The following is a 22,264-nucleotide window of genomic DNA, read 5'->3' on the forward strand; positions in this document are numbered from 1 at the left end:
GAAAATATCAATTATTATTTATTATTACATATTACAATAATTTCTATTTACAATAAGTTAGATACATCGATCAAAATACAAAAATTCCCCCAAAAAGTATGATATAAATCATAGAATGTCCTAGAACTTAAAAAAAAACGAATTATTTGAGTTTGTTTATTCGAACTTATTAACTAGTTCATTTTCATCGCGGAACTGATTGATTGTCTTCCACTACAATAAATGAACCTTTTCTTGTAGGAAAGACTATCCGATATTTTCTTTATATTTACATATAATTAAAAGAAAAATGACTATTAATATAATAAAATATTCTTTTTTTTTTCAAAATTATGTATCCTTTAACAGATTAACTACGAGTCTCATTCGAATTTGGTTGAAAATGAAAATTAGGCATACCCTCTCTTCGAGCTTGACCAATTTATGGAAAAAATAAAATTCAAGTTTGCATAGGTAGATAAAATGGGTTTTACACTTTTTATTTTGATGTAGTTTTCATGTATAAATGGAGATGTATAAATTATAAATGTAAGACAACAAAAAACTGGGCGTAGATAGAAAAAGAAAGACTTTTTTTGTGTTTTTTTGATTTCATCAATTCGATTTATATATCATAATAGATATAGATCCTATTCTATCCTATAGATTTGAATGGAGATATAAAAAAGAAAGGTACCAATAAATTAAATACAAATTCTTCTTTTTTTTTTCTGGATAGTGTATGGAATATAAATAAAAAAAGGGTTATATCATATTGTTTTTTTGTTCTAGAATAGAAGCATTTTATGCGATTTTCCCATCTCTATTCATTTTTTATGCAATTTGTATTGTAGTATATATATAATTATAATATAATTTATAAAATCTATAGGAATAGATAAATAATGACATCAAAAGACCGATCGTTTTGTTTTAAAAATAGATGTCTTTGACATCCAACTATAGCACTGAATAACTTTTTTTTGAATGGCAGTTCCAAAAAAACGTACTTCTACATCAAAAAAGCGTATTCGAAAAAATGTTTGGAAAAAGAAAGGATATTGGGCGGCCTTGAAAGCTTTTTCATTAGCCAAATCTCTTTCTACGGGGAATTCAAAAAGTTTTTTGTACGCCAAATAAATTGGAGTAATCTGAATTGGTTTAACTCGAATAGGATACAAAGGTTTTACTTTTTGAATTTTGAATATCTTTTTTCATTTCCGGGGAGGATTCTTATTTTCCCCATCGCCCATTTGTATTTGTTATGTTAGTGTTATAATAATTTGTTATTTTATTCAATTTATAATAATAAATAATTAAATAATAGAATATAATAGAATAAAATTTTTTTTCTATTTATACTATAGCGGATCATGACACATATATATAAAACTTTAACTGGATTGTCGAAACTAACCCATTAAGTTTCAATTTTGTAACTTTATGAATCATTATTTCTCTGAATTACTATATCTCCTTCCCTGTTTTCAACCCAATGGAAACCCCTTTTCTAATTTAGTGGATATACAAATAATGTATCAATTTGAAGTGATCTAAAGAAATCCTATGTTTGTATAAGAAAATGTAAGAAAATAAATCAAGACATATTTTTAGAATTCGAAATACTTTTTTGAAGTATGGTACAATTATGACAGGAATCGAAACGCTTTTTATATAACGTAACGGGTACAACCCAATATCTAGTTGGTTTGATAAATCCTTAAAACAAACGCAAAATGCTAACGATTAATACAAAAATTACATAAATCTTTTGAAATCGTTGGGTGTGGTGCTGAAATTGTGATCTCTAAAAATCATATTTTTTCATTCATTTATTCAGTCAATTAATAAGCATTTTTTTATAGTTTTTTATAGATTCATAAAAATCATACAAAAGAATGAGAAATGAATCATTAAAAAATGAAAATGATAAAGAACCCTTTTTTGTTTTGTTGAATTTTATCTATGAATTGAAGTTACAACTAGTTAGTTTAGTTCCAATAAAGGAGTTCTCTTTTAGGAAAACACAAACTAAAAAATCTCTATTGACGACCTAATTAAATGAAAGGATAATTAAATAAATAAAATGCAATAAATACTAAAAGATTCCTTTTGAACCTTCAAATTGCTATTTCAACGAGTTGTTGTTTATCAATAAAAATTAAATGCTTCCTAACAAATTTGACATTTTACATTGAATTGACCCTTCACCTTAATCTCGACGATTGACTAAAAAAGGGTTATTATGATTTCGAGCAAGCCGCTATGGTGAAATCGGTAGACACGCTGCTCTTAGGAAGCAGTGCTAGAGCATCTCGGTTCGAGTCCGAGTGGCGGCATAGTATCTTCTAAAGAGATAGAATAAGTCCTATAATGAAAATAGAATTTCATTCCTGATTTCCATTCCATAAAATCTTAGAAACCAGGCTTTTTCATAATTTTTATGATTTTTTCAACTTTAGAGCATATATTAACTCATATATCTTTTCAGTCGTTTCAATTGTAATTACAATTCATTTTTTAACCTTATTCTTATTAGTAGATGAAGTCGTAGGACTATATGATTCATCAGAAAAGGGCATGATAGTCACCTTTTTCTGTATAACAGGATTATTAGTCACTCGTTGGATTTATTCAGGACATTTCCCATTAAGTGATTTATATGAATCATTAATCTTTTCTTTCATGGGGTTTCTCCCTTATTCATATGGTTTCCTATTTAAAAATTTAAAAGCGCAAAAATAATTTAAGTGCAATAACCGCACCAAGTGCTATTTTACCCAAGGCTTTGCCACTTCAGGTCTTTTAACAAAAATGCATCAATCTGCAATATTAGCACCTGCTCTCCAATCCCAGTGGTTAATGATGCACGTAAGTATGATGTGGTATTAGGCTATGCAAGCTCTTTTATGTGGATCATTATTATCAGTAGCTCTTCTAGTCATTACATTTCGAAAGGCCATAAAGATTATTGGTGAAAACAATAATTTTTCATTTTCGTTTAAGGAAAATCCAATACATGAATGAAAGAAGCAATGTTTTACTAAACACTTATTTTCTTTCTTCTAAAATTATTACAGATATCAATTGACTCAACAATTGGATCGTTGGAGTTATCGTATTATTAGTCTCGGGTTTATCTTTTTTAACCATGGGAATTCTTTCGGGGAGCCGTATGGGCTAATGAGGCGTGGGGATCATATTGGAATTGGGACCCAAAGGAAACTTGGGCGTTTATTACTTGGACCGTATTCGCGATTTATTTCCATACCCGAACAAATTTGGAAGGTGTAAATTCCGCACTTGTAGCTTCTATGGGATTTCTTATAATTTGGATATGCTATTTTGGGGTCAATCTATTAGGAATAGGTTTACATAGTTATGGTTCATTTACATTAAATTAACATCTAATTGAATTGAATAAAGAGGCTAAGGCTAACAAATACTAACACAGGACAGCGTATATATTATATATAAGTATAAGAAAACTTATTGTAAGCTGTCAAGAACCTTTTGAATCGCTCCACTACTTGATTCAAAAGGTTCTAACAAAAACTCAAAGATGTCTGATTAAAATTCAATTTAATGCCTTTACCTTTTTACTTAAGCTTAAAGAAGAAGAAAAAAGACTTCTTTTTTCTTTTTCATTATTACAACGACCAATTTAAAAACCATAGGATTTGATTTTTTTATTCATGAAACTATCTATAAAAAATAATTATATAGAATAGTTTCGACTTTCTCACCTGATAATGAGAGAACGAAATCCGGATAAATACCAATACCTATTACTGGTAGAAAGATAGAGATCGAAACAAATAACTCTCGTGGTCCAGAATCAAAAAAATAAGAACTTGGAGCATTAAATAGCTTGTATCCATAGAACATTTGACGTGACATAGATAATGAATAAATAGGAGTTAATATCATTCCAATTGCCATTACGAAAGTAATTAGTATTTTTGGCATTAAAAAATATTTTTGGCTGGTAATTATTCCAAAAAAGACTATCAATTCTGCAACTTAAACCACTCCTTGCCGGTAATGCAAGAGAAGCCATGGATAAGATACTGAACATCGTAAATATTTTTGGGAATCAGAAACGGCCATTCCGCCCATTTCGTCGAGATAAACAAGACGCATTCTATCATAACTCGTTCCTGCCAAGAAAAAAAGTGCAGCACCGATAAAGCCATGAGATATTATTTGTAAAATAGCTCCGTTGAGTCCCGTATCAGTTATCGAACCAATTCCTATAATTATGAAACCCATATGAGATACGGAGGAATAGGCTATTCTTTTTTTTAAATTCCGTTGACCAAGAGATGTTGAAGCTGCATAAATTATTTGCATTGTACCCACTATTATCAACCAGGGAAAATATGGAATGCGCATGGGGTAATAATTCCATATTGATCCGAACTAATCCATATGCTCCCATTTTAATAAAATTCGGCTAAAAACATACTAGAAGTACTGTAATGGGCCTCCCCGTGGGTATCCGGTAACCACGTATGTAAGGTATAATCGGCGATTTGACAGCAAAAGCAATAAGAAATCAATATAGAATATTATTTCCAGTGCGACAGGATAGGATTGATTAGCTAATGTTTCAAAATTTAATGTTGGTTCATTAGAACCGTATAAACCGAGACCAAAACTCCTATTAATAGAAAAACGGAACCCCCCTGCGGTGTACAAAATAAATTTTGTAGCCGAGTACAGACGTTCTTTCCCCCACATGGATAGAAGTAGATAAACAGGAATTAATTCGAACTCCACATGATGAAAAAAGTAAAAGGTCTCGAGAAAGAAAATGATCCTATTTGACCACTGTTACATTGCTAGCATCAGGAAATGAAATAATCGCGAATCTCAGTAACTGGCCAAACCATAAAGTCGCTAAAGTGGTGATAAATCCTGTCAGTAAAATGGGCCCTATAGAAAGTCCATCTATTCCCAATCTCCAGTAAAAATCAAAAAATTTATCCATTTATAATCTTCCTTAGCTGGATTAATGGATCGTCAATCGGAAATGATAACAAAATGCATAGGTTGTTAGAAGGAGTTCGAGAATGCATATACATATGTGTATACCACTTAATTAGCTTATTTCCTTTATGAGGAAAAAAAAAGTAAAACCTGCAGATATTGGTAAAAATACAATTATTGTTAACCAAGGAAAATAATTCGTGGTAAAGACAAGATACACTTGGACCAGAAAAACCCGTGCTCAAAAAGGTTTTTTTTGAGCACAGGTTTTCTGATAAAAAATCAAATGGATTCAAAATGTATTCAACTAGGGTTTTCTGGACCGTATCAATAAGCTAGACCCATACTTGAGTTGTTTCATACCATAAATAAACTCGAACGCTCAAGAAAATCCGTTGGACAAGCGGATTCACATCTCTTACAACCAACACAATCTTCTGTTCTTGGAGCGGAAGCAATTTGTAACTTACATCCATCCCAAGGTATCATTTCTAACACATCGGTGGGGCAGGCTCGGACATTGAGTACACCCAATACATGTATCATAAATTTTTACTGAATACTGACATGGGATCTATAAATTTTGAACATCATAAAATTTCAATCTAGTAAACTTGTAAATAAATATAGTTAAACACCAGATGAATCAACGATTTACCAGAAATTTTCTAATCAATTTCCTTCGGGATCAACTCATAGAAAGGACCAAAGATACTTTGATTTCTTACGTTTTCGAAAACATGATGTAGATTCCAACATATTGTACATGCTAATTCAAATTGGTGAATCTTATAATTTAATATTATTAATATTACTTATTCAACAAAGTTGATTGATTGATACGCGTTGATTTTCTGTTACGATAAATCGAGGACACAATAGCTGATCAATAGCTGCTTCAGCGGCTGCAATAGCTATAATAAAATTGAGAAAATATTTCCTTTAATTGCCGACTATCAAAAATCAGAAAATGTTACAAAATTTATATTAACCGCATTCAGTATAAGTTCAAGACACATAAGGGCCCTAACCATATTTCGACTCGTGATCAATCCATAAATACCGATAGAAAATAAATAAACTCAAAACAAGTATATGTTCGAGCATCATTGATAACTCCTTATCAATTTCGATTCATTATTAATATGAACAATAATTCAACAGATTTGATTGACTGAGAGTATAACAAAAAAGAATCTATTGAAATATATCGAATCAACGAATTTCTATTTTATACACGAGCAATATTCAAATAGAATTCAAAGAAAATGGATGCGATAAGACAGAAAAAACAGAAAAAGGTTTCATTTTGATTGCTTGCTATTCCTAGTTAGAAAGATTTATTACTGACGAGCCACAACAATTGCACCTATCAAAGCAACTAAAGAATTATTGAAATGAATTCAAATGGAAGAAAAAAATCGGTTGCTAAATGAATTCCAATTTGTTGACTATTACTTATCAAATCTTGTTCTATAATTTGATTTGATCTTGTAGTCCAAATAATCCCGTACCATGATGTATCTAATATAGTAGTAATTAGCGAAACAAGAATACTTGTACAAACCAACGAAGTAAGGCCATTCCCAATGGTCCACAGTTAAAATCTTTATAATATTCTGAACCATTCATGAACATCACAGCAAATAGGATTAAAACATTTATGGCTCCCCATAAATAAGGAGCTGGGCAGCAGCTACAAAATGAAATTTGAGAGAATATAAAATAAGGATATACAAACAAGAACCAATCCCAATGAAAAGGCAGAATAAATTGGTTGGTAAGTAATCACCTCCCAGGCCTCCTAATATAAGACCCGATCCCAGAAAAACTAAAAAGAAAATCGTGTATTGGTCCAGGCAAATCCATTCTGTGTAAAATAAAGAGATAAATAAATCGAAATGCTTTTCATGATCTTATTGACCCGACCAGGAATTTTTTTTTATGATACGTTCCTAATTGAATAAAATCCTAATCTATTAGGCGTGAATTGCTCTAAGCACAATTATTGGATAGTTTCGTTTTTGATTCTTTTTTGTTCAAAAGAAAAGGGTATTTTGTTTTTTGAAACTATATATTTCGAAATAATTACGAATATATTAATATATTTTAATTTTCAATAAAAAGGAATCCGAAATTCTTATCAACCTGTTAATTTGTAATTGAATTTTTATTTATTGACCAAAGGCCTCATTCTTTTTTTAATTCAAACCAAACAGTCTTTTAACTTAAACCAAAACGGAACCTTAAAAGAATGAATGGGAAATTTCTCTTTACTTTAATAGAACAGGAGGTTTACTTACTGAGTTTTTCTTTGAATTGAATTCAAAATTGTTCGAATTGTATAATCGTCAATTACTGACATTGGTAAACGGCCCAAAGCAATTTGATTATAATTCAATTCGTGACGGTCGTAAGTAGAAAGTTCATATTCTTCAGTCATTGATAAACAATTTGTTGGACAATACTCAACGCAGTTACCACAAAATATACAAATTCCGAAATCAATACTGTAATTAAGCAATCGTTTTTTTCGAATATCCGTTTCAAATTTCCAATCAACAACGGGTAGATCTATAGGGCATACACGAACACATACTTCACAAGCAATGCATTTATCAAATTCAAAATGGATTCGTCCGCGGAAACGCTCTGATGTGATTAATTTTTCATAAGGATATTGAATAGTTACGGGTAAACGATTTGCGTGGGATAAGGTAATCATGAAACCTTGACCAATGTACCTTGCTGCTCGGACTGTTTGGTGGCCATAATTCATGAACCCAGTTACCATAGGAACATATCGTGAATATCTATGAATAATTTTATGTTTGTTTCTTTCTCTTGTTTGAACCAAGTCATGAATCTCAGATTCTTTTTTCTTTACAGTGAAAGAAGTTGGAAAGAAGTTGTTAATAATAGATTACCGGAGAAATGGGTAAAGAAATTTCCACCCGAGATTTAATAATTGGTCCATTCTTAACCTAGGTAAAGTCCATCGTGTTGCGATAGAAATAAACAAAAACAAATAAGTTTTAGCTAATGTAATAAAGATACCAATTGTCGTTCCAATGATTCCATTTATTTTATTTATTTCAAATAGCTCAGGGGCGAATACGTACGGAATGGAAATATTCCAACCCCCCAAGTAAAGAACTGTTACAAATAACGAAGAAAGTAATAGATTTGAATAGGAAGCAACGTAAAATAAACCAAATTTGATACCTGAATATTCGGTTTGATACCCTGCTACTAATTCTTCCTCCGCTTCTGGTAAATCAAAGGTAATCTCTCGCATTCCGCTAGAAGAAATTAGAAAAACGATAAACCCTATTGGCTGACGCCACAAATTCCATCCCCAAAAACCATATTTTGATTGCGCCTCAACTATATCAACTGTACTTGAACTGTTAGATAATTATAGTCGATGATAACATCACTGTTTACATCGCTAGTCCAAAACCGTACATGAGATTTTCACCTCATACGGCTCCTCGTGGGTCATAAATAAATTTTAGGACCGAATCAGTATTATTTATCTTCGTATGGTTGTAGAATAGATAGAGAAAAAATAGATTGGAAGGTCCAAAATTATACCAATGGAATTCCGTCTGCTATATTCTGAAGAATAAAAAAAAAGTGCTTCTGAATTGATCTCGCCCATTCATAATTTCAATTTTTATTTGTTGAGTAATAACTTAAGCCTTCAATAAAATACTTCTTGTAGAATATCAATAGATATTTCAACCCATTGTTTTCTATTACGAAAAAAATGAAACATTCCATTAGCTCATAAATCATGACACGGATTAGATCTCTCTATATCTATGAAAGAAAGAATAAAAAAAAAGATTTCTTTTTTTATTCTTTATTATTTCTTTCGTTCTATTCTGCTTTCGGATCTGATAAAACCACGAATGGGGCTTAAACTAAAAAATAGTAAAGGATTATTTCGTTCCTGATAGTCATTACTTTAATCGGCAGATAGGAGGATACTCTGGACCGGAATCATGGGGAGTACTGCCTAGTCATTTCTACGAATTTAAAGCCCCAATTAGTATTCTTTTTATGTTATCCAGAAGTCTCTTTTTATATAATTTACATAATCTCCATTACCAATCCTTTATGTATTTTGGTGTTCCTAACCATCCACTCGTTTTTTGTTCAATCCCCCGTTTGTTTAGCAATACATGTATGGGAATCCATACAAAGGATAGCGAAAACTCTATACGGTTGATCTTTTGAGCCCGCTTCAAGCTAGATTGACTAATCAACCCGTCTTGGGGTAAAGACTTCTTCTTACGTTTTCTTCCTTAACTTTTGTACATAGGAAATGAGATTCTATTTTTTTTGTTTAATTTACTGCGAATTTATAAGCTGCTTTCTTTCACTCATATATAACTATCTAATTTAGTTTATCAACTCAACTTATTTTCTAGAACGAAAGGAATAGGTAAAATAAAGTTTCTAGTTCAACGAATCGCACGTAGAGATATTGATAAAACACATAGAGTTAATGGTATTTCATAACTAATCGATTGAGCAGCAGCTCGCAGACCACCTAAAAGGAATATTTATTATTTGATCCGTATCCTGACATAAGAAGAAGTCAACAGGAGCAATACTTGAAATGGCAATCCATAAAAAAATACCGATATTGAGATCGGCTAAAATAAGGCGAGAGCTAAAAGGAATTACTGAAAAACTTAGTAAAATTGATATGACTGCTATAGCCGGTCCAATACTAAATAAACGAGTATTGCCTCTAGATGGAAGAATATTTTCTTTGAAAAGCAGTTTTGTTCCATCTGCTAGCGCTTGAAGAATGCCCAAAGGACCGGCATATTCAGGCCCAATACGTTGTTGTATTCCTGCAGATATTTCTCTTTCTAACCATACAATTACTAGTACACCTATTGTGATTCCCAATACAAAGAGTCAAAATAGGGACCAACATCCATATGATCCCATAGACCTCTTTTAAAGATTCCAATGTGTAAAAAATTGATATCTTCTACTTCTGTCGTATAAATTATCATTTCAACGATCCACTTCTCCCATAATGATATCTATGCTACCTAGTATCGTCATAATATCAGCCAATTTCATTCTTTTAACTAACTGAGGAAGAATTTGCAAATTGATAAAACCCGGCAGGCGAATTTTCCATCTCCAAGGAAAACCGCTTTGATCCCCTATCAGAAAATTCCTAATTCTCCTTTGGGGCTTCCATTCTCGCATAAAGTTCTTGTCTCAGTAATTCAAATGTGGGAGAAGGTTTTTACTAATGAATCGATATTCAAAATCATTCCATTCTGGATCCTTTCTCGATCAAAGCATCAGTTTCTAAATTCTCATAGGGACCACCCGGAATTCCTTCCAGGGCCTGTTGAATTATTTTTATAGATTCCGTCATTTCACTGATTCGGACTAAATAACGAGCTAATGAATCTCCTTCTTTTTGCCACTGGATTTCCCAATCAAATTCGTCGTAACACTCATAATGATCAACTTTCCGAAGATCCCATTTGATTCCAGATGCTCGTAGCATTGGGCCGGATAAACCCCAATTTATTGCTTCTTCTCCACCAATAACGCCTATCCCTTCAACTCGTTCTAAAAAAATAGGATTTCGCGTAATAAGTTTTTGATATTCAACAATTCCTGTTAAAAAATAATCACAGAAATCCAAACATTTATCTAGCCAGCCGTAAGGTAGATCAGCCGCCACTCCTCCGATACGAAAATAATTATGCATCATTCTCATACCGGTGGCAGCTTCGAATAGATCATATACTAATTCTCTTTCTCTGAAAATATAGAAAAAGGGGTCTGTGCCAATATCTGCCATAAAGGTCCAAGCCATAATAGATGAGAAGCTATACGACTCAACTCCAACATAATTACTCTGATATAGCTGGCCCTTTTAGGGACTTGAATATTCCCCAACTGTTCTGGTCCATTTACGGTTATTGCTTCCGTGAACATAGGTGGCTAAATAATCCCAACGCGTTACATAAAGGCAAATATTGTATAATTGTTCGGTTTTCCGCAATTTTTCCATTCCTCTGTGTAAATAACCTAATATTGGTTCACAGTCAACAACATCTTCACCATCTAGGTAACGATGAGACGAAGAACACCATGCATTGATGGGTGGTGAGGCCCCATATTGACTATCATAAGGTCTTTTCTGTAGCTGATAGATTCATAAGTTTTCCTCGATTCATTCTTACATGAATTGTTGAAAACGAAAACAAGTACATCAAAATGAAAATCTAATAAATCGACTAATTCAAAATTTGCAAATTAACGATTTTTTGATTCCCGAATATCCAACTCACCAATTAATTCTTTATAACGTATTTTATTTGTCTTTGATAAATAAGATAGCAGTCGTTGACGTTTTCCTAGAATTTTACGTAGACCTCTCTGAGATAAATAGTCTTTTTTGTGCAATTCCAAATGTGAAGTAAGTCTTCGTATCTTATTGGTGAAACTAACTATTTGAAATTCAGCAGACCCCCTGTTTTCTTCTTTTTTTTCTTGAAAAATAACTGAGATGAATGAATTTTTTACCATAAAACCAAAAAATTTCCCCCTTTTTTTGAATGTGAATTTTACTGATCAGTAATAATAATACCAGTCATTTTGATATACACGATGATTTTAAGTTCGTTATGAACTTTATCATTTTTTTTTTCAAATAAAATTAATCAATCCGGGTTTCGATTTGATTCGTATAGGGATACAAAAGAGTGAGAGATTTCTACAAAGAAAATTTTAGAGTTCAAATAAGAGATTTTGTTGATTCATTTGTCGATCTAATTGATATGTATGTCATTAAATTAGTATCGTGTATCAGAATAAAATGTAAGACAATCCTTGTGACCATCTATTTGTTTTCATATACCCGTCACGATACATACATAATATAGGGAAAATGTACCATTAAAATGTACCATTAACGAATTTTCAGACGCGGATACATACGGATCCTTATCATACTGAAACGACTGCCGTTATTAGTATTAAACCAATATCGATTCATACAAGCTAAATCTTCTAATCGATAATTGGGCCAAAGAAAGAACTTTAATTTAATTAGTTTCTTTTATCACTATCAAGATGTTTGTTTTAGTCAAAACTTGACCACAGTTTTTACATTATTTAAAAATACTGCATTTCTATGCATACCATTTTTATCCTGGAATTGAAAGAAATTCAATTCGCAATTCTCGCCGGTGGTTAGGGATAAAATATTTTCAGGAACAAACAAATCATAATGATTTTTGTCTTTATTTTCAGTCATCTTTTGATGTCTTGCAATAAATTCATAAAATGATTTTTATCAATATAGTTTTTTCTTGGTATCTTTGATTAATTTGGTGTTTATTTTATGAACCAACAAAATACTTATAGTTTGATATAGAATAAATTGTCCATCATTTTTTGCCGACAGACGAACTGGATCGATAATCAATATTCCTTTTTCATTAATTCTCTAAGAGTTAAATCCTTCTGAATCATCAAAATATCCAGATTCATCTCTCCCCGTTGAATAGAGGATATAACAATTTCGTTTGGATTTATCAGTCTAAGCAGGAGGCAATATACTTTGATATTATTGATTATTCTTTGATTTAAAGAATCATCCATCTCAATTGAAAACGCAAATACCTTTTAGGAAGAAATCAAGCTCTGCTTCCGTGTTGCTCTTGTATTGCTTTTTCTTTCTACGTTTTTTTTGTCTGATTTATCATAATCTTCTTCAACATCTTTTTCTTGGTTTGAGAGAACGGATTTAAAATTTCCTTGTTTTGTGCATCTGATACAAGACCCCCTTCACCTATGGGTTCTTTTCTTCTTGATTTCGATTCTCTAATCCAATAATTTGTTTTCGTTTGGTGCTATAAAGAGTCCTTTTTTATTTTCAATAATATTTTTATTAATGTTCTATTTCCATTAAAATTGAAAAAGAAGTAATTTTATTGGTATGATCCATGGTTTAACCTTATATGCATTATATAGCACAAATTCTGGGAAGAACCAAAGTTCTAGATTCGGTATAGGATGACTTAGTATTTCTTCATTCAGTCCCATCCAATCAAAATGGCTTCCTTTTTTATTGGATGGGTTGCTTTCTTGATCTTGATAAATTGTGAAATAAAAAAGGTCCATTTTATCAATTATTTGATAATTCTTAACCACAGTCTTAATATTTTTCTTACTCTTGGTACTGGTATCGACCCAGGACTCAATATCGACCTTATTTCTAAGACAAAAATCAAGAATTCTCCAATTAAAAAACTTTCTGTGCGAAAAATTCCCCATAGCATCTAGGATATCGCCTTCTCCTAGATAATTATGGATGGGGATATCCCTCAGTGTATCAAAAAAATTTTGTTTATCCATGTTGTAATGATAAGAACTCTCTTCCCTCTTATTTACTTGGAATGGTGATCCATAAGCATACGGGTCCCTCTTATCTTGATAATTAATAGATTTATATGATAAAAAATCATATCCATAGTGTTTTTTAAAATTAGATTTTTTATATTTTTGTTCTTGATTCAGTTTATATTCTTGAGTTAGTAATGAGTTCGCTTGAAAATCATTTTTTTTTTCGTAATGAATTAATCTTTCTTTTTCATCTGAATCCCATTTTGTTAAATGTTTATTTTGAGCCAGATAGTGTTGATTGACTCTATTTCGCCATTGTCCTGGTCCTAATTTTAGCCATCTATTCTGAACTAAATCGTATTGATAACGACTCCTTAACCAGTTTTTCCATTCATTCATTCCAGAATGCCAAACAATTTTCTGTCTTAACCCATAATGATGTCTTAATCTGGAATGAGATACTCCCCGTTCTTCAAAATAATCTTTTATTTCATTTTTAAGAAAAAGAGATGTTCCATGATATTGAAGGATAGGTTTGAATTTATAAAAACTAATAACTTGGGTTTGTGATAATTTGTAAAATACATATGCTTGTGAGAGGGAGGATAAGTCACAAAAGCTTTTCATTTTATTTCTAATACTAATATTAGAAAGTGAAGAAAGTGAGGTTTTTATAGTTGAAATAAAATGAGTTGTATTTTTAGTTGTTTTATTAATTCTTTCTTGATTTGCTTCATTATTGTGAATGAAGTTCTCAATCATTTTTTTTGTTGATTCAAGAAAAAGTTGGGTATTGGTTCTTGGAATATTAATGATATATAGAAGAATATCCATGTATATCTTTTCAATGAAAAAATTTATAAAAAAATAGAATTTCTGGATTAATCGAATATTTCTTCTTTTTACTATTTGCCAAAATTTTTTTGATGATTCTAATATTTTATCCTGATAACTTATTTTGTTAGAACTACTATTTATTTCTTGAGTTAGAAATTCGTTTTTCTTGTCTTTTATAATTAGAATTTTTTGTATTTGATTTTTGATTGTGTTTGTTCTCTTAGTCAGATCTTTTATTTTTTTTTCGGTTAATGAATAATTTGTCCACGCCATAGATTGAATTTGAAGGGATGATTTGTGAATCATCTTATTACTGATTATCGAATCCTTTTAGTTTCGCTTAATTCATATGGTTCTCTCAACCCAAAAATGGAATTGGATTTATTTTGAAAGTTCTTTTATTATTCCTTTTAGAAATAGAATGCTTTGGTGATACATTTTTTTTGTTTCTTTTGAAGCTTTTCAAAAACAATTTAGTTTTTCTTTTAAAATTGTTAAAGCTATAAAACATTTCGTTTTCCATTTTTTATTTTTTTTAGTTCTTTAAAATAGGCTCAAAAACGAACGCCGTTTTCGAGGAGAGCCGAAAGGTAGTTCAGTTTCCATTCCCCAAACTGTTAAAAGCAAAAATCATTCTTTTGACCTTTCTTTTTTTTCATTGGATCTTTATGAGAGGGTTGTAGTTTAAATCTGTGCCAAGGTTTCAGGCAAAAAGGAAATAGGATCTTTATCTGAATACCGTCTGTTAACCAGTTTTTTGGAAATTCTGTTTCGGATAATTGAACACCATTATAAGTGCATTTAACATGCATTTCTCGATTCCAATCCGTTAAATCCTCAGACCACTCAGGAAATTGAAATAATAACATACGGGCAATGTTTTTAACTATTATCAGTGAAGGTAATATAATATATTTTCTAAGAATTGATTGGGTTATTAACACGGAGCCCCTTATTACTTGAGCAAGTAAAAGACTATCCCAAGCTTCTGCTATTTCTATCCTCATTTTCTCTTCTCTTTTGTATTTTTCTCTTTTGGCCTCGTCTTTTTTCTCGATCTTTTTTTCTGTATAATCAGAAATTTTTGATTCTTTGTTTTTACATATCCAATTTCGAGATATTCGTTTCAGCGGTCCAGAAATATCAAAAGAAAAAAAGAGTGGTTTGTCTACTCTGTCCAAAAAAAGGGGGGAATGTACATTTGCTTGAAACAGCTCCCAAGTAATTGTTTTACGCCTTTGGGCACGCATGGAACCCTTTATTATGTCGCGCCGAAAATCCGATTGTTGCGAATAGCGTATCAAAGCCACTTCGTCTGTTTGATCAGGATCATTAGCATCCTTGGTATTAGTATAAGTATCGGCGTTTGCCTGGTTATTAGTAAAAATCACGACGCGCTTGGATTTTCTTGAACGAATTTCATGCTCTGCTGTTACATTTTCCTCGTTTTCTCCCTCCTGTTGTTCTAAATCGTCGATTAATTTGTATGACCATCGAGGAACTTTTTTACTTATTTCTTTTATTCCAATAGATTTTTTTCTAATTGTTTGATTGTTGGGATTAGTTATAACTATATTGAATAAAAATTTCAAAATTTTGACTCGATCCTCGGAATCGATATTTCCCTGTTCATCTTCTGTCAATGTCAATAAGAGAGTTCTTTTCTGTTGCTAATGATTTTTATATTGAGTGTATCTAGTGTCTGTTCAAGGTCGTGATAATCAGTAGTAAGTAGAGCATGAATCTTATTTATCCAAAATGGATCCGTGTTTTTTTTTATAAGTTTGATTTATGTAAAGGGAACCCCATTTTTGATTCTTCCGCGGTAGGGTCCATGCAAGAAAGGATCATATAGTTTGAGCAAGTATTCTCGTTTAGTTTCATTATTAGAGAATCGAGTCCTTTTTTCAAGTATGCCCAGATCAAAAGATTCCTTATCTAAAGATTCGACTCTTTTTATAAACTCCTTACTCAAATTTCTTCTTTTTAGTTCATTGATAAAACTCCAATCAGTATACAATTCATCAGAAAACCATTTTTCTGGTGTGAAAAAATATATTTTTTTTTGTATCATTTCCCCAAAAGTTGCTAAACTGGGTGGATACGTAAAAGATATTTTTTCTTTTCCATCACTTTGACATGTATAAAAAAAATATTGTGACATTTCATTTTTTATAGCATTTTCAACCCGGTCATTTTTTATATATCGCAAAGGTCGATTCCATCGTTTAGAATCAAAAGAAGTGTCACAAGAGGTTTTCAATCCATAATAAATATTTATCTTCTTTTTTTTAATATTTCTAACTGAACTTTCTTGATTCCCATCCAGATAAAAGTTTCATAAACCGGTCTATTTTTATAGTATGTCTCTTTAAAACGAAGTGGAATTCGCCCTTTATTTTTTTTTTTTCTTTCCAGTCACTCGTAGCTTTTCTGTTTCGTCGATTTTGCTCGGATCCACCTCTTCCTCCGGAAAAAGGGAAGAAGAAGTATTTTCTTCGGTCCCCTGTTTCTGGTTAGCCCCTCCCCCCTCGGAAATAGTTTCTATTTCTATGTTTCTTTCTTCCTCACTTTCCCCCACTTCTTCCGGTTCGGAAATTCCTTTCAGTTTCTTAGTTAGAATGGGTGACGGTATTCTGCCTAAATAGTAAACACAGGTAATAAATAACAGAATACTAAAGATTCGAGCCATAAATTTCTAAATTCTGATACAAGATACTTATTAGATCGAATAAGTACATTAGACCTAATTAAATTATTTTGTTGTATCCAGACTAATACCAACCAACCCATTTCATCAATAAAATATGACCAATTAACCAACCAACAAAACTACTTGTTACAAATAACATATTGTTGTTGCATCAGAAACATATAGATGTTGACTAATCTGGCTAACATTGAACTTGGTAAAATGAAATGGTTGAATAATTGAATAATGAGATTATTCAGGAATACACATTGAATGCTAAGATTACGCATTGAATTTCTGGTAGGACGTCTATGATCAAAAAGTCTTTGTGATTGTTCCAGAAGAAATGAAACAAAAGATACGGTGAGAGCTAGGACAGTTATTGTATGAGGTTTACCCAATGCTAAATGCAGAGGTACATAGTAGATTGATATGAACATCATGAGCTGGCCTGCAATAAACCCAGTTGTTGCTGATACTCTCTTCTCGGTTCCTTCTTCTCCTTCTTCCATAAACCGAGCTCGTAGAAGGAAGATATAAGAGGGACCTATGGATAGTGTGGTCAGAAATCCATAATAGAAGTCCGACCATAACGACCGAATTGATTATCGTCATGTATAAGGATATTAGATTCCCTGGTATAAAAGATTTTAAAATCATCATTAACCTCCCTTTTTTCTTTTCTATTTCTGGATTATTATATGATGATTTTTGAACTTTCCATATACATATATAGAAATAGAAAAAGATAGACTAGAACCGACATCTCTTATGTCATGTCAATGACAATATAAAAATGGAATTGGGATCTGGATGGAATATAATGAAATAGAGCCACTTTGAGGTTCCCTATGAAATGAGGGCATGGAACGGAGCCACTACGAAGAAGTTCCGGGGTTACGAAGGAAACTTCGAGTTCATATTGGTCATGGGTTGAGAACAGAATTGAACTCTATGAGGATCTAATCTCCATTTGTTCCTCAGTAGCTCAGCGGTAGAGCGGTCGGCTGTTAACTGACTGGTCGTAGGTTCGAATCCTACTTGAGGAGATTTGATTCATTCCGAATTAAAGAATTCAGAATGTCAGAATGAAAGGTTCGCTTTGACCGTTAGAAGCAGGTAACCCGTTCCTGTGTCTTTGTTTCCTATTGCATTCTATCTCATCGTATCACATTCTGTTCTGCGATATTTGAGAATCACCGTCAATACCTCAGTGTAGGTGTCCGGGATAATCCCTTTATTCCATAGTCCCGGGGCTATTTACAACCAGCCAATTAAGAATTCTCAGATGTACTAGTACTAGCAAATGCCTCAAAGATGCAGTCATCGATTCTCCCGAGAGCCACAATTACCGCGAGCAAAACATTAATTTAATGACGAGGAGCGCATTTTCTATGCTACTAATACTTGTACTTGCTCTGCTATTCTGCCCAAGCCTGGCTGAGGAAGAGTTGGGGCGTAAAACAAAAAATATGCTTATTTTGTTTTGGCCGGTAATACTATATATAAATATAAAATCAAACGAAAAGTAAATATACGATAAATAATAAATAAAAAGCCACTCCATTTCGGCAAAAAGACCCACGCCCAAGTTCCATAGCTTTGGGTCCGCTATCCCGATCATGATTTTCCCTACCCCCCAGAGGAAGGTCCTTCCTTTTGGGCCGGTTGTGGGCGAGGAGGATTCGAACCCCGACACCGTGGTTCGTAGCCACGTGCTCTAATCCTCTGAGCTACAGGCCCCTCGTCTCCCTGGATCTGTTCCCAGGAGTACCCTAAAAAAGAACCTTTCCTCTCCCCAGCCATTTCGGGTTAAGAAGATGTGAAGAGTGCCTTTCTCTCTATAAGAACGGTGCGTTCGAGGTGTGAAGTGGGAGAGAGAGTTTCATAATTGGGGTTTTGAATAAGACGACCTTTTCATTTTCCATTCTTATTACTTTTCATATTGAAAAGTAATAAGAATGAAGATGATAACTTTTATCATCCTGGCGTCGAGCTATTTTGCCGGGACCTCTCCTACAGTATCGTCACCGCAGTGGAGAGTTTAACCACCAAGTTCAGGATGGATTGGTGTTGTTCCTCCTACGCCCTAGGACACCAGAATATCGAACCATGAACGAAGAAGGCGTGCGAGAAAGGAAAAGCATATTGGCTAGTGATTATAGAGGCCCCAATTCTTGACTGGAGGGACACCAAGGCCTCCGCCCTTCCATCCCATGGATAGATAGAGAGGAGGGCAGGCTTTTGGTTTTTCATGTTGTCAAAGAGTTGAACAATGGATTTTCGTGTTGTCAAGAGTTGAACAATGAGAAATAGATGGCGAGTGCCTGATCGAATTGATCGGGTCATGTAGGAACAAGGTTCCAAGTCTACCGGTCTGTTAGGATGCCTCTAAGCTGCATACTTACTGCTGCTTCCATGACACCTATCGTAATGATAAACAGCTCCGTCTCGCCGTGACCTTCTCTTGAATTCTCAAAACTTCTGTCACTCGATCCCCGCAGGGACAGAAACCCGCCGTCTCGGCTGTGCTACAGGCTCTGGAAGTCGGATAGGAGAGCACTCATCTTGGGTGGGCTACTACTTAGATGCTTTCAGCAGTTATCCGCTCCGCACTTGGCTACCCAGCGTTTACCGTGGGCACGATAACTGGTACACCAGAGGTGCGTCCTTCGGTCCTCTCGTACTAGGAAAGTCCTCTCAATGCTCTAACATACACCGGATATGGACCGAACTGTCTCGACGTTCTGAACCCAGCTCACGTACCGCTTTAATGGGCGAACAGCAACCCTTGGAATACTACAGCCCCAGGTGGCGAAGAGCCGACATCGAGGTGCCAAACCTTCCCGTCGATGTGAGCTCTTGGGAAGATCAGCCTGTTATCCCTAGAGTAACTTTTATCCGTTGAGCGACGGCCCTTCCTCAGCACCGTCGGATCACTAAGGCCGACTTTCGTCCCTGCTCGACGGGTGGGTCTTGCAGTCAAGCTCCCTTCTGCCACCGTATTCGCGATTTATTTCCATACCCGAACAAATTTGGAAGGTGTTCACACTTGTGGCTTCTATGGGATTTCTTATAATTTGGATATGCTATTTTGGGGTCAATCTATTAGGAATAGGTTTACATAGTTATGGTTCATTTACATTAAATTAACATCTAATTGAATTGAATAAAGAGGCTAGGCCTAACAAATACTAACACAGGACGCGTATATATTATATATAAGTATAAAAAACTTATTGTAAGCTGTCAAGAACCTTGAATCGCTCACTATTCAAAGGTTCTAACAAAAAAGATGTCTGATTAAAATTCAATTTAATGCTTTTACCTTTTTACTTAGCAACTTAAGAGAAGAAAAAGACTTCTTTTCTTTTCATTGTACAACGACCAATTTTAAAACCATAGGATTTGATTTTTTTATTCATGAAAACTATCTATAAAAATAATTATATAGAATAGTTTCGACTTTCTCACCTGATAATGAGAACGAAATCCGGATAAATACCAATACCTATTACTGGTAGAAAGATAGAGATCGAAACAAATAACTCTCGTGGTCCAGAATCAAAAATAAGAACTTGGAGCATTAAATAGCTTGTATCCATAGAACATTTGACGTGACATAGATAATGAATAAATAGGAGTTAATATCATTCCAATTGCCATTACGAAAGTAATTAGTATTTTGGCATTAAAAATATTTTTGGTAATTATTCCAAAAGACTATCAATTCTGCAACAAAACCACTCATGCCCGGTAATGCAAGAAGCCATGGATAAGATACTGAACATCGTAAATATTTTGGGAATCGAAACGGCCATTCCGCCCATTCGTCGAGATAAACAAGACGCATTCTATCATAACTCGTTCCTGCCAAGAAAAAAGTGCAGCACCGATAAAGCCATGAGATATTATTTGTAAAATAGCTCAGTTGAGTCCCGTATCAGTTATCGAACCAATTCCTATAATTATGAAACCCATATGAGATACGGAGGAATAGGCTATTCTTTTTAAATTCCGTTGACCAAGAGATGTTGAAGCTGCATAAATTATTTGCATTGTACCACTATTATCAACCAGGAGAAAATATGGAATGCGCATGGGGTAATAATTCCATATTGATCGAACTAATCCATATGCTCCCATTTTAATAAAATTCCGGCTAGAAGCATACAAGTACTGTAATGGGCCTCCCCGTGGGTATCCGGTAACCACGTATGTAAGAGGTATAATCGGCGATTTGACAGCAAAAGCAATAAGAAATCAATATAGAATATTATTTCCAGTGCGACAGGATAGGATTGATTAGCTAATGTTTCAAAATTTAATGTTGGTTCATTAGAACCGTATAAACCGAGACAAAACTCCTATTAATGAAAAAGGAACCCCCTGCGGTGTACAAAATAAATTTGTAGCCGAGTACAGACGTTTCTTTCCCCACATGGATAGAAGTAGATAAACGGGATTAATTCGAACTCCCACATGATGAAAAAAGTACTCGAGAAGAAAATGATCCTATTTGACCACTGTACATTGCTAGCATCAGGAAATGAAATAATCGCGAATCTCGAGTAACTGGCCAAAGCCATAAAGTCGCTAAAGTGGTGATAAATCCTGTCAGTAAAATGGGCCCTAGAAGTCCATCTATTCCCAATCTCAGTAAAAATCAAAAAATTTATCCATTTATAATCTTCCGCCAGCTGGATTAATGGATCGTCAATCGGAAATGATAACAAAATGCATAGGTTGTTAGAAGGAGTTCGAGAATGCATATACATATTGTATACCACTTAGCTTATTTCCTTTATGAGGAAGAAAGAAAGTAAAGAACAGATATTGGTAAAAATACAATTATTGTTAACCAAGGAAAATAATTCGTAGTAAAGACAAGATACACTTGGACCAGAAAAACCGTGCTCAAAAGGTTTTTTGAGCACGGGTTTCAATAAAAAATCAAATGGATTCAAAATGTATTCAACTAGGGTTTTCTGGACCGTATCAATAAGCTAGACCCATACTTCGAGTTGTTTCATGCCATAAATAAACTCGAACGCTCAAGAAATCCGTTGGACAAGCGGATTCACATCTCTTACAACCAACACAATCTTCTGTTCTTGGAGCGGAAGCAATTTTGTAGCTTTACATCCATCCCAAGGTATCATTTCTAACACATCAGGCTCGGACACATTGAGTACACCCAATACATGTATCATAAATTTTACTGAATGTGACATGGGATCTATAAATTTTTGAACATCATAAAATTTCAATCTAGTAAACTTGTAAATAAATATAGTTAAACACCAGATGAATCAACGATTTACCAGAAATTTTCTAATCAATTTCCTTCGGGATCAACTC

At 33.4% G+C, this 22,264-nt stretch overlaps 1 protein-coding gene, 1 non-coding gene and 2 pseudogenes across 2 annotated transcripts; 1 reads left to right on the forward strand and 3 right to left on the reverse strand.

Moving 5' to 3' along the window:
* Positions 1-6,897: 6,897 nt before the first annotated feature.
* Positions 6,898-8,269, reverse strand: LOC128288430 (NAD(P)H-quinone oxidoreductase subunit I, chloroplastic). The gene is made up of 3 exons (XM_053024863.1): positions 8,197-8,269; positions 8,090-8,127; positions 6,898-7,852 (listed from the first exon to the last, which is right to left on the reverse strand). The coding sequence occupies exons 1-3, from the start codon at positions 8,267-8,269 to the stop codon at positions 7,271-7,273; spliced, it is 693 nt and encodes a 230-aa protein (XP_052880823.1). The 3' UTR covers positions 6,898-7,270.
* Positions 8,270-9,587: 1,318 nt separating this feature from the next.
* Positions 9,588-11,738, reverse strand: LOC128288429 (NAD(P)H-quinone oxidoreductase subunit H, chloroplastic-like; annotated as a pseudogene).
* Positions 11,739-16,594: 4,856 nt separating this feature from the next.
* LOC128288436 (protein TIC 214-like) lies at positions 16,595-17,754 on the reverse strand (annotated as a pseudogene).
* Positions 17,755-17,880: 126 nt separating this feature from the next.
* On the forward strand, positions 17,881-17,952 carry TRNAN-GUU (transfer RNA asparagine (anticodon GUU)). Its single transcript has one exon. It is a non-coding gene; the product is annotated as a tRNA-Asn (tRNA).
* The last annotated feature ends 4,312 nt before the right edge of the window (positions 17,953-22,264 follow it).

This window comes from Gossypium arboreum, unplaced genomic scaffold (genome assembly GCF_025698485.1).
Source record: "Gossypium arboreum isolate Shixiya-1 unplaced genomic scaffold, ASM2569848v2 Contig00215, whole genome shotgun sequence".
In the NCBI taxonomy this organism is placed as follows: domain Eukaryota; kingdom Viridiplantae; phylum Streptophyta; class Magnoliopsida; order Malvales; family Malvaceae; genus Gossypium; species Gossypium arboreum.

Bases quoted from the DNA above. Each gene is read 5' to 3' on its own strand.
- LOC128288430 (XM_053024863.1), bottom strand. From the start codon at position 8,269: ATGCGAGAGATTACCTTTGATTTACCAGAAGCGGAGGAAGAATTAGTA. The intron at 8,128-8,196 runs GTATCAAATTTG...TATTTGTAACAG, and splicing joins GTATCAAACCGAATATTCAG to TTCTTTACTTGGGGGGTTGG. The intron at 7,853-8,089 runs GTATTCGCCCCT...TTCACTGTAAAG, and splicing joins GGAATATTTCCATTCCGTAC to AAAAAAGAATCTGAGATTCA.